At 33.7% G+C, this 13,732-nt stretch overlaps 1 protein-coding gene across 11 annotated transcripts; it reads right to left on the reverse strand.

Moving 5' to 3' along the window:
* Positions 1–8,680: 8,680 nt before the first annotated feature.
* On the reverse strand, positions 8,681–12,748 carry LOC113691846 (uncharacterized). 11 transcript variants are annotated; one of them, XM_072053965.1, is made up of 10 exons: positions 12,527–12,748; positions 12,263–12,326; positions 11,976–12,020; positions 11,780–11,820; positions 11,521–11,646; positions 11,056–11,172; positions 10,730–10,786; positions 10,549–10,649; positions 10,202–10,434; positions 8,681–9,157 (listed from the first exon to the last, which is right to left on the reverse strand). In XM_072053965.1, exons 5-9 carry the CDS (start codon positions 11,553–11,555, stop codon positions 10,304–10,306), a joined length of 441 nt encoding a protein of 146 aa, XP_071910066.1. In that variant the 5' UTR covers positions 11,556–11,646; positions 11,780–11,820; positions 11,976–12,020; positions 12,263–12,326; positions 12,527–12,748; the 3' UTR covers positions 8,681–9,157; positions 10,202–10,303. The 11 variants fall into 11 exon arrangements, 9 of the variants coding, with proteins under 9 accessions (XP_071910066.1, XP_071910065.1, XP_071910069.1 ...); XM_072053964.1 differs by having other exon boundaries at positions 11,976–12,023; XM_072053968.1 differs by having other exon boundaries at positions 10,202–10,445; positions 11,976–12,023.
* Positions 12,749–13,732: the final 984 nt, after the last annotated feature.

Below are 13,732 nucleotides of genomic sequence, written 5' to 3' on the forward strand. Positions count from 1 at the left end.
GCACATTGTATATGATTTTAACATCTATTACGTACAACAGTGCTCTAGACGACATGTTATCAATAACTATCTCTAAACTTAGTGATCCAAGAGCTCTTTGTCCTTCTTGATTGAAACCTTGAATCATCAGTCGGCTATTGGAGTGTTCATCAACAGGGATGCCAAGTTCCTTTAGAGTTTTTAAAGGAAGAATATTGACTGCGGAACCACTATCTATCAACATTCTATTCACAAATTGCTCCTTTGCATAACCGGTCACAAACAAAAGGCGGTTATGCGGCGTTGATCCAAATAACAAGTCTTCACTAGTAAAAGTGATACTTGTGACGTTCACCTCTTCATTGCCAATAGACACATGACTTTCTTCATTGTCGGTAGGCACACGGGCTATCTCACAGAGAGATTCGCGAATATCATTTTTTGTTCTTCAATATGATCTACCCGCGTTGTGTGACTTGTGACCACATCAACATCAAAGAATTCTTTAGGCATGAATTCTTTTAGAGTAACAGGAGTTCGCGACTTTTGTTTGAAAATTCGGCTTCCTTGAAGATTACCATAGTCATTATTTTTCTTTATGTCCTTTTCTTTCCCCTTCCAGACTACCACACTTCGTGTTAAGACGTTGTTTGCCTTATTAGATGGATAGAATTTTCGCCTCATTCTTCACGTGACTGGAGTCCATCCTTTATCATCCACATCAGATTGTAACACCTTCTCATTTTTATATGCATGTTCTTGAAGAGTTAACAAAGCACCTTCTTATTTGATTTTTATGGAATCAAGTGATCCAAATTGAATTGTTGGCAATGCAGGTACCCTGACCCTTTTAACCTCCATGGACTACAGGGAATCAATGGACGTTTAATTCACACTTACCTTGTCTTCTTCAAGGAGAGTTTTTTCTTGTCTTGCCAACTCCATTATTTTGTCTTTGAAGACAAAGTATTTTTGAATGGGATGTCCAACCAAGCGGTGATACTTACAATAATTTGGATCATTAGTATTCCTGACTTCGTCAAGTCGTTTCATCTCAGGAAACATGATCAAATTTATATTTAACAAATCGTCAAACATACCAGGGATATCAGAATTAAGGAAATGGTACTCCTTATCTTGCATCTCCTTGAGAGTCAATTTCCTCTTTTCTTGCTCTTGATGTGCATTGATCTTCCTCCTAATAGTTTTGGGAATAACCTTAAAAGGTGTTATATTTGTAGTTGTAGCCTCCTTCTTTTCATTTTTGATTGGTGGCTTGCCCCCTTTCCTCGCTTCTTGTCTCTCCTTGGCCTTGTGAGGATTAGGAACTGGCGATTCTTGTTCATCAAGATTAATTTTTAACTTGTGGATTTCTGTGGATCATTCATCAAATGTTTCTGGTTGCACACCTTGCAAGATGTATCTGAGTCCCTAGTGCATACCTTGAATAAACATCTCGATTGCAGAAGATTCAGAAATTTGATCTTTGCAATTTAAGCTCATATTCCTCTAGCGGTCGATAAAATCAATGACAGGTTCATTCTTTCATTGACGTGTATTAAAGGATTCAGTAATGCTGACAGTTCTCTTTGTGCTATAGAAGCGACTAAGAAATTCATGTTCTAACTGCTCCCAACTGTCAATGGTCCCAGACTCCAGATCTATATACCAATCAAAGGCATTATCCTTCAGCGAGCAAACAAATTACTTAACGAGCAAGTCACCATCAGTGCCAGCATTGTTACAGGTTTTCACGAAGTGTGTTACATGTTGCTTAGGGTTGCCTTTGCCATCAAATTGTTGAAATTTTGGAGGTTGATATCCCACAGGCATTTTCAAACTTTCCACTCTAGCGGTGTAAGGTTTGGTATAACCAATAAATGACTCGGTACTTCCACCAATCTTGTCCTTGATTGTACCTTCGATGAACTTTTTCAGATTATCAATATGAATGGTGCCATCAGGGGAGATTGAAAATTCCTTCGTAGCTTGTGATTTCGCATCCTCTTGCTCCTTCTCCCTTGATGACAAGTCACCTTCATCTTGTACTTTGAATTTTTATTTGGACATACTAAGCCTATTTTCGCCTATATTTTTCACATAACCATTAATTTGACTATCTTGGCATCTTGACCTTGCGCATGCACTACTAGCCCTTCAACAATTTTGGCATCTGATCTTCTACAGTGGTGGTGTTGGTCATCATGACGGGCATTACCATAGAGCAGTCGAATCACTTGGACTATCAATGGATTCATCATGGGCTCCTTTCTTGTTGGAAAATATCTCGAGGTTTGTTTCTTCAGTCACAACGTTCGTCTTAGCCTTCTCTGCTAGCTTCTTGGCCTTGCTCCTTGTCAGAGGTGCAGTATACTGCGTCTCTTGAGTTGTTGGAGTATCGACAACTAAGCCTTCAAGAGAAAAGTTCACCTTCTTGAACACCATTGACTTTTGAAACTGATAGGTTGTTGGAAGAAAAGAGATGAGAGGCAGAGATTGTCTCACTGGACGTGCCAGAAATTTGTATGTACAAATTTCGTTGCCTAAAATAAAGACAAGAAAACTTGCACAAATATCAAATTTATTAAATCAAATAATAAGTAGGTTACAATTTCTGAAAATTTTTGAATCAAAGAATTTAATCCCCTAATTCTTTTTTTCAAATGAGTTTAATCAAAGGACCCAAAAAACTTATTCTCCGATCGAAAGAGTGTTTCCTACAATTTCAGAGTAGAAAACGATTGATTTGATGGTGGCGTCGAATACTTGGAATTTCAAGTCTTCAACCCCGATAGCAAGAGGATTTGTTTGACTTGATTTGGACTTAGATTTAAGAAAGAAATCTCTCGAGAGAATTTGAAAAAGTTTCTCCGAAAGTTAGGGATTTTTCCTATATTTGCATTGAGAGAAGACCTTTATTTATAGCCAAAATATGTAGGCTAAGTTTTCAAGAAAACCCTCAAAATCTTCCTGCATTATGGATCACTTGCCACTCAAGAAATTCATTTAACTTGAATTTAAATAATAGGCCAACCCAAATAGTCCATTGTGAATTAATAAATCACTTAATTCACTCCAATTTAAATGGACATTACAAATTTAATTTGATTTAATAGCTCATATAATATTGGCCCAATTTAACGGTCCAAAACATAATGGACTTCTATAATTTAATTTAATTTAATCAAGATTAATTTAATTTATTTAATCTTGACTAAATAAATTAAATAAATTTTCTTTGTCTACACAGTCCATTTCATTCAATTTCAGGATAAAATGGTTATTTCAAAAAAATTTTACATCCAACTCATCCTGTTTGATAACCCAATTCAGTACTTAAATTTAATGGAATCATATCTTAACATATTCAGACCGTTTGACAACCAAAAATTGAATATCTGAATTAATTAAGAGGCACTAAATTTTCTAGGCAAAACTTGCTCTCAAAATTAAATGATAAGCTATTCACTTATCACTGAATGTGATATACATTCAAATGTATTAAATTTAATACTTAATAATTTAATAATTTAATGGATTAAACTTTAGATTACAGATTTTAGATTACAGTTTTATCAAATGCACCCTAAGTTGTTTACATCCTACCTAAATTTATTTACACCCTACTTCAACTTGTTTATACCCAGGACTAATAAATGATCATTCCCATGAATCTAAAGCTTGAGCAAAGAAAGGCAGAGCCGAGAGCAAAAGAACAAACAAAGAGGGATTATCAATATGTAAACTACAGATTCTCCAACAATATACTTGGATCTGCAAAATGGATTTTTATTTATTTCTTAGAAGGTTTCCAAAATTGAGGTTTTGGAAATAAACAATCACACCAACTGGGACCTTATAACCAATGTTTTCAGAACCGGACCGGACCGGCCGGTTCGACCGGTTGGACCGCGAACCGGCCATGTCACCGGTCCGGTCTAATGCTAAAGCCGGAAGTTCATGGAGAACCGTTGAAACCCGGACGAACCGTGCGAACTGTTAAGAACCGTGAACCGGCGGTTTTTTAAATTCTTCAACAAAATATCAAGAATGGTGTAGCTAAGATTCGAACCTGGGTCTCCAAGTTTAAATATGACAATCTTACCGCTAGACTGTAGTTAAGTTTGTTGAGAATTCTACTTGACTAAAAAATATATTAAAACATCAAGTTCTTCTCTTATTTTTTTTTCAATTTTTTCTTCTTAACCATTTTTAACCCAAATATCCACAACAAGATTTTCTCAAGTCTTCACCATTATTATCAGGTTATTATCTTTAGCAGATTGTAAACAAGTTGAAATTTTCAACTTTTCTTGTTTTCCAACATTTTAGTAAGTTTAATATTTTTTCTTTTCAAGGTTTTTTTTTCTATATTATTATCTTTAGTTGATTTTTTGCATTTTCTTCTTTTTCCCCTCAATTTTCATATGTTTCCCTCATTTTTGTTTTATTTTTATTCGATTAATTAAGGATGAAATTTTTGCAAAAGTAGTGCACATCCGTGTAGGAATTGGGTAGGAATTACAAATAGTAACATTGGGCTGGTCAAAAATATGGTAGTTGGCACATAATCGAAACTATTGATAATTGAATTTAAAATAATTAATGGTATAGGATCATTGAATTTAATATAACATGTTAATTAGTAATGTTTAGTAGCAATTAATTTTTTATGTGTTTAACTGTATATTTGTTTTTCAAAAATTTTTAGTTTTTTTTAGTTTGAGCAATTAGATATATATTTTTATAATAAAATTTTAACTTTTTTAGCTTAAGTTGATGAAATTGTGAAGATGGTGTGGTTGCTTATCATGCCACTAATAAAAGTTTGCTATTCAAATAGTTTGTCTTAACTTGAACTCTTTTATGAATTTTTTTAAGGGTTGTAAAAGAATTTCAATATTTAATTTATTTATTATTTTTGTTTTTATTTATGATAATTGGTGAACATTTGGATTGTATCTATTTATGTTTATAATGAATTTATGAAAACTTGTGGTGAATTATGATATTTTAATTATATTTATCATTCCATGTTTTGTGTATAACTTTTAGAAAATTTATTATTATCATAACTTAAATTAAGTAATGTTAGTAAAGTTCAAGTGTAGAATGAAACCTGCTTAGTACTTAACACTTAAAAAACAAAAAAAAAAAAAACAGTGAACCTTTGAACCGGCCGGTTGGACCGGTCGGACCGCGAACCGCCACCTCTCCGATTCACTGACCGGTCCGAGTTTAAAAACATTGCTTATAACCACCAATTTGACCTTCTTTAGTTTAACTGCAAGTAAGTCCCACAGCTTTTGGTCAAACAAAAGGTTACATGCTCGCCTCTGATACTGCTGGATTTGTCCCTCCATACGTCACAAAAGAATACTTATATATTTCCCATCTACAAATATTTTGGTTGATTTGTTTTTGTAAACCAAGTATTTTAAGTAATTATATTATTTATATTTACCTTTGATAGAGGTATAACCATTTAAAAAGCATTGACTTATAAATTCGGGTTCACCTAAACATTTGTATAGCTTTTTTTTTTTTAACCTGAAATTGCATCAATTCTTAAATGTGACTAATTTTTTACCAATGTTTATTGCGTTATCTGAAGTGCTTTTAAACAATAACACTATAACTCTTTCTTTGGGATATGATATATGCAAGATAAAATGATCCTGATCAACTATATAAAAAATTAACTAATGATGTACTCAGAGAATAACTCAAAATATTTTCAATTATCGTTCCTGATGAGGTTTATATCAATGCATTATCTGTCCTATAAATATTACTACTTGAACTGAAACACAGCGACCTGTTTAGTTCTTGCAGTTGTATTTTGGGGAAGAAATACACGTAATTAATCTCACATAACAGTAACCAAATATTCAATCAAGAAACAAATGAATCATTAAGGAAGAAACACACAAATATGTTTTAATGGTAAAGAAATACACATAGAAAAACATATATATTTTCTGGTTCTCCAATAAATATATGTAGGTAAGTTCTACTGATGGATAAGAGATACGGAATTAAAATTATAGAATTTCCATGTTTTGATAGGTGCCTTTTCCCATATACCAACAAAATTTGGAGAAAAGAGCTCACAAGAAGGCAAAGTGAGGAGTAAAATAGGGGCATGGCTGGCTGAGAATGTCATATTCTCACAACTTTCCTATTTAACCATCTTTATCGTTCTCATTTGCATCACAGAAAGGAAAAGGTTGAAAGAGGATCCACTAAATTTCAATGTCTTGAACATCACTTTGGAAGTTATAAGGTACCCGCTATAGATTCTATATCTTTCATAGAGCATATACTGGACTTTAAAAGCCAACTACTTCGTATTAAATTAAGCTTGATTGACAACCTCCACAATCAAGTGAATGATAGAATTTTTTTCTTTTAACGCCAAAAATATACTGTTACTAGCATTCTGACCATGTTATGCATGAGTTTATATTTGAATTATAATAATGATAAAAATTATTTAAAATAGTTATATGCAAAAAAGGCTAAAAATTCAAAAGAATTTTACTTTAGTATAACTTATATTAAAATGTTGTACTAAATATATCTTATTTTAAAGACTTAATGATACTAAAGAGTACCAAAAATATTCAATGAAACACCCAAAATATTATCAAAAGCACATTACACACACATATTATCACCCCCTTAGCATTCAAACCCGTCAAGCCACTTTCCCCACCTCGCAAGGCCGCAACCCCTTTTTTCTCTCCTCAGTAGTCAGTACCCTCATGGGCGTCACCTAACTCTTTGCAACTCTCACCTCAGTTTCTTAACCCAAGCTTCCAAGCAACCTTTCCCCCTTGCCTATGCCCTACCTTCCCTTCATTCTACCCATTTTCGACCCAATTGTTCCATCCCACACCATTCTTGTAGACCCTATCGTACGACTCTTTCTACCCATATATAGATACTAGGACGGGTTCACCGTGCATATGCGCGGTGTAAAATTATATAGGTGATATGCCCAGCGTAAAGCTCATTGTAGCTGTATATTTTTTTCTTGAAAACAAAATAGATAATTCATAATTAGTAGTAACAACTTAAATAACTTAATAAAGAAATATAGTTAAAAATATTACAAATTATTGTAAGTCGTATGCATAATTAGCTATTAAAAAAACATTCGTGGTATGGATACATATATTTTTTGATAGAACATGGCAATAATTATAACAAAGTAATGACGGATTAATATTGAGCCAATTGTAAACATTATCAGTTTAGAAAGGGTAAAGAGAGAATTTGATGAACATTGGAGTAGAAATTATATAAGCCTTGTAAAACACAAGGTAGGACACTACCGAGTAACGAGAACTTTTTGTGATTACATCTTTAACAGACTTTATTTGTGAAGCAACAATATACATTGGCAAGTAGAACACAAAAATAAGAATTCCATGGGTAAAAGAACAGAAGGATGATGCAAATGACTTCCCTTATCTTGGCCCATAATGCATACTGAATATCATCTACTAATCAGATTGGCATTAAAATGTCATAATCATCCAGTCTCATAACAAATTGATTCGGACAAGTATGTCCAACACAATCGACTTTTTAATTAAGAAACAAAAGGTTCCTGGTTTTGAGGATATAAAGTTATAATAAAGCAAGCATGGCAATTTGCATTAGATGTTCGCTTGGTGAAAACATGGAAGAAATAAAGGAAAGTGCATCTAGTAATCCAGCAAGTGATACAATGAACTGATGCATACTATCATAAGAAGCTTCAAGATAGCCATCACAATTACAGTTTAATCCTTCACATCCAAGTCATCAATATTTGGACATTCACGTCATGCAATAAGCTCTTTACTTGATCCCATAGTCAGTGATCAACAACAATGAGAAGATGTTTGTTAACACCTTTTCACCCATACTTGTCTATTGTGAAACCAAAGAATTAAGAAAAGGAACAGTGAATAAGTATCGATTGATGTATTATTCTAGCCTCTAGAATTCAATTGTAAAATCATCATTGAGACTAACCAAACGGACAGTTAAAATGTCCAATTGAGTGCTAAATCAGACTTTTGAGAACCAAAAGAGAATACCGTAAGCAGGCTATGATGCTAAGAAACACCAAAACAAGCTAAAAGTTTTCTCACTTAATAAGCATATTGAGTTCCATAGAAGAAAATTGCCAAAATTGTCACATCATTCAGCCATAAATGGTTCCGAGATCCTCCATCTAACAACATTCTAATCACCATGTTTCCTGGTCTCATTTCACATTTCCATGTCCAAATAAATTCTCTCAATAGCAGACCTAAAGTACAAAAGTTTCTATGAGGCACAATACTTGGGCAGTATTTAATCCTCCAAGACCAAGCATCTCTAGAAAACAGATACCTCAACCAATTCTATGCAGACATGCATACGAGAAAGCAAAGAGAAAAGAAGCAAAAGCAAGATGACAAGGATGTGTAGTTCTCATACTGAGTAACCAAAGGACAGAAAAGATAACCCTCAATGTAAAGTTAAGTCAGTAAATTGAACTAAAACCTAGCATTCTATGCTAATTTATTATTTTCTCTCTTGTTTTCCATTGATGTTTCTTTTAACAAAGCCACAGCAACTATCCAATTGAAAACATGTAAAGGACAAATGCATGGACACACAAGCCACCTCAATACAAAAACATGTAAATGACAAATACATGGACATATAAGCCACCTCAATACAAGTGTCACCATGACAACAGTTGCAATAGCCCCTCAAACCATACTCATTTACCAAGAAACTTGTAAATCTCTACTAACATCAACAAGGATAAATTCACCATTAAATATAAGTCTCAAACTTTCTTATTATTAAAGAGAGACTCCAAGCCTTTCTAGGTTAGTCACTTACAACTGACAAAGCATCAAGAACCGAAGGGTGCAATAGCATAACTATTCTAGGTCCAATAGTAGAACTCAGAGGATCCACGCCAAACAAAGAGCTAAGTAGAAGCCTTTCCAGTTCCACACCTGTTCATCTCAGCAATGGCTACCCTCTAGGGCATATCCATGGGTGATAAAAGAGTATAAGCAAACTGCTTAATCCTTTAGTTGCAAGTGAATCATGGTAGTCCTGAATCTTTTCTCCAAAAGAGCAATCTTCGAAGGAGGAGGCTTCAAGTCCAATATGTTCTGATCTGACAAGTCCCATAGACTTTGAATTAGAGTTCACCGCGTTGAAGAGAGTGCAAACTCCTTATAAATATATATACAGACAACCAGACAGATAGAACACTAGTTCAGTACAATCTCAAGATCTCTAAAAGAGATCAATAGGCATGGTCGTAATCATCAAATATAGGAAACTACAAGTCGTAACTTAGGAAATCACGAACATTGAATTCTTGTTCTTGCATGTCTTGATCATCATCAGCTCAAGTGTAAAACATTCTCAAGAGCAAGAAAACTGAACCATTACCATAATCCAGGCTAGTTACTTAGAATTCTACAGATTATAATTTAAGGCCACTAATTGTATGAAATAATTTAAGAATCCCAATAAAGATCTTATTTCGATTTATGTGATTGTACTTAAGCTATCCGAGACACAAAAAGAAAAAGAAAAAAGGACTGGCAACAGATGGATCTAAGGTTTTTCTGTAACAAATTAGCAAGTTCTACTATGTCATCTTCAAAGGTAACATGCCATTCCTTTAAGTTCTTTCCTGCATAAAGACTTCAACACAAGTTGAAGGTCTGCATTACATTCATCTCTTTGAACCTATCAATTGGAATGCCACCTTCATGCTTCTCACAAAATTTTCTGTTTAGGCTAACCTCAATTAAGTTCAATTTTACAAAGTAAAATAAGCAATTGTAAGGTTCAATAGTCCAGGCTTAACCTCACTGAGATGTTACAAATCTAAGAGAACATCATGTTTTGTAAATACATACTTAAGTAAACCAAATCTGATTTTTCCAATGAGAATTTCCAAGCTATTAAACATTGCAGTTTATCATTAAAGAGGCAAAACTACAGTTATGCAGCAATTTAATTCCTTTTTTAGTCAAGGAATAGAAAATTTAAGGTGTTTAATTAAAATAGTAACTTACTCACAATTTCAAGTGGGTGCTTAGAATTTAATATTTGAGATATAGAAAGGGACCAAAAAGTACTCAAGGTGCTGAAATAAGAAAAGAGGTTTTCTGGATTATTATGAGATGAAGGGCTAAATGGATACCTGAACCCACTTGAAGTCACTGTAACACCTCCGGAATTTGCATATATGTCTGGGAGTATAACAACTCCCTTCTTTGTTAATATTTGTAAATTAAAGCCACGGTTAGTTAAGTTGCTTCACTGCACAAGTTATTTTGCTCCGAGACACTGCCTTTTGACCTCGCATACTAACCTCATCTGCTTCTGGATCAATACGATGATTAGCTGCGTCGATTATAAATTTGGCTTTACTATCTGCATTATCCCTTCAATCAATTCAAATGTCCATTTGTATTGTAAGTAATAAAATCACATAAAAGCAAGATACCAAGTGTCGGACAAAATCTATGTTAAGGCTAGAAGAACCACCTATTGATAACACCTTTGAGGGCTGCTGGAATAAGAATATCACAGTCTTCAAGCAAAATAGAATTGGGATCAACACTGTCAGCACCACTCCATGGTTTTCCCTGACATGCTTCCATAGGTTTGGTACGTTAATTCCCTTACCGTGCTTTATGGCTCTTGTTATATTACTTACGCCAATTACCTTTTCCCCTTGTTCACTGATAAGTTGAGCAGCCCAGGATCCGACATTACCAAATCCCTGAAATCAAGAAGAAAATTCTATGATCATATGACATTCGATAATTTTTTACTTTTTAACTTGCTTTCTCTTCTCACGAGTCATGAGACATTTTGTGATGTAACTTCTAAGTCCTCAAGGAAGGCTCTTTGAATGAGCTTGTAGTTTCAACAAAATGCATCCCACAATATTTGAGCATATCAGAAACTAAAGGTACACTTGAAACTACAAATGCATCTCACAGTATTCAAACATATTTAAACCGAAGGCACACTTCCCAGTGGTGTTACCTGCACAACAAATCATTGCCTAGCGATACTCTTTCCATATTCATTAAGCAACACTTTAGTTGCAAAGAGTACTCCCCTCCCTCTTGCTGCATCTCTACCGAGGGATCCACCAAGATCCTGTCACCAAAGAATTTTAATTTCTTCCGATAAATAAAAGTGGAAAATTTTTTGAGGTTCAAAATCTCAGAAATCAAAGAAGCACATTGATCCTTATACATTTGGAATTGGATAATTTACTACAGGTTTTCCAGTTACTATTGCAGGTGAATAGCCATGGAATTTAGAGTACTCATCCAGTATCCAAGCCATTGTCTGCTCAAATGCCAGACATTTCAAATCCAGTTAATTGGATGAGCTTCATAGACAATGTTGTGTTTATCACTATCTTTTTCTCCAAAAGCAAAAATGTCACCTAGATATGTACTCCAATCATATCATATTGTCGAAAACCAGTTTTGCACTGACCTGTGCATTTGTTCCCATATCAGGCGCAGGAACATCAGTGTGAACTCCAATCAAATTATTCTTAGTGCTGCTAGTGTAACTCAAAATTTTGGTCAATTACTAACTTGAAATGGAAGTTCTTGATTCCTACAAGAGAAATGTATTAATTCATCAAGTGCTGAAAACCCAATGAAGAAAGGGAACTGGAAGAACTGAAGCAAATAGAAAGACATTTTAAAGATGAAAAAATCTATTTTAAACAACTGATCTTTTTAGTTACCATATGGATTGCTTTTTTTGAGCAGGAGATCAACAAAACACCTGCATGAAAGACACCAAAAAAATGACTAAAAAGAAAACTCAAAAAAAGCAAATGCCAAAGAAAATGGCTAAAAAGAAAAGCATACCATCATTTGAGGTCTGAAGAGAGTAATTTAAAGGCAAAAATTAAATCAGAATAATAAAACAAAACTTACATTTTCCCTCAGCAGTTGTCTTTCATGGGTGGTTATTTTTCCTTCCTGCTGCAGAAGAAATCCAAGAAAGGCAAAACCAAAAAAGAAAAATGGAACAATAAAAAATCAAGTAGGTACAAAAAATAAAATAAATAAATATCTAAAAGCTAACTAATCATCAATTATTCACCATCTTAGACCATATTAAAAGTTTTTCTTGGAACTAAAAATAAAAAATAAAATAGTAGAAATAAAATTGAAATGAAAAAAATACATTAATCACGGAAAAAAAGGGGAAGAAAAATTACCATATCTGTACTCTACAAGTTCGCATAGATAGTGGAGATGAAATATTGAACTTCTCCTTCCTTGCTGTTTCAGAAAAAGACACGAAAGAGTGAGGGAAAAATTGGTTGTTTTTAGCCAAGGAAATAGCAGAAAAAATAGAAAAAAATTAGCTATAATCACTCGAGGGAAGGAGGGAGGAAGGGAGGGAGATGAAGAAGAACAGGAGGGAGAAATGGGAGAAATCGATACAGGGAGGGGAGAAAGATTAGTAGCCCCTTTTCCACCTCGAGCCCATCGTCCAGCAATTCTATCAGAAAGAAACAAATCTGGCCCCTCCAATTGAGATTATAAGCTCTTTTAAGTACAATCAACTGGCAGAAATTCAAAGGAAACCTCTGGAGTCTCATGAAGAAGGAATTTTGTCCAGCGGATAATAGCAATAGGAACTGGTCCTTTAAGAGTTGTTGACATCAACAACTGCCTGCGCTTGAATGAAAGAGAGAGAAAGAAAGTGAAGAAAAAAAGTGGTTGAAGATTCATTCACATACGACGCCGTTTGGTTGATCAAAGGGCAAAAAAAAAAAAACCAAAAAAGAGAAGAAAAACTGGTCCAACATCAGCTCCATATCATCACCACCGACCAATCCCCATGCACCACATGGGCGGACGACCATCCTACGTGACAGGGGGCTTTCCCTCTTTATCTATATGGTTAATAATGGTAATATATTTATTTTGACTCACCCATCAATAGCTGAGTCTGGGTATATACCATATTTAATTGTGTCTAAATGGGTAAACCAATGAAACCCATTCATTAGAGGGTATTAAGAGGGTAGATTTCGATCATCCATATTGGCCTAATTAAATTAGATATAAATTAAACTTAATCATTAGAGGGTGTTAAATAGGTAAGTTTAAATTATTTCTAGTCTAGTAACTATATTCTAATATTTGTAGAGACATGTTTAGCATTCCTTTCCTTTTTCTTTAATTTTTAATTTTTTTCATTTTTTTTTATCATACTTCCTTCTTCTATTCCATAAAAGTTTAACAAACTCTTCAGATGTTAATTGATTTCTTGTATTAACATCTATATAATTTTTAGATTCTTGTAAAAGTGGCAACAATTGAACTTACTATAATCACCATTTTTTGTTCCACTATGCAATTATTTTTTTATTTTGCTGTTTATTCAAGTAAAATTTCATTTACTTTTTTTGGAGTTTTTAACAAACATCCATCAAAGGATAGGTTTTGAATCAAATTTTGGTTTAAAATCATCCTAAAATACTCCCAGAGACAACCACCTAAATACAATATATTGATTTAAATTCATATATTAATTTTTAAATGCATGTGTTGTATGAAAAATTATCTAGATGCTTGCAGGAATTCAATATAGAATTTATTTTAAGTGCAAATGAAATGTTAAAACTATAATTTATATACTACAAATTTAATGTTAGAGTATAAAGTTCAACACTAAA

The sequence above is a fragment of the Coffea arabica genome, chromosome 6c (assembly GCF_036785885.1).
Source record: "Coffea arabica cultivar ET-39 chromosome 6c, Coffea Arabica ET-39 HiFi, whole genome shotgun sequence".
In the NCBI taxonomy this organism is placed as follows: domain Eukaryota; kingdom Viridiplantae; phylum Streptophyta; class Magnoliopsida; order Gentianales; family Rubiaceae; genus Coffea; species Coffea arabica.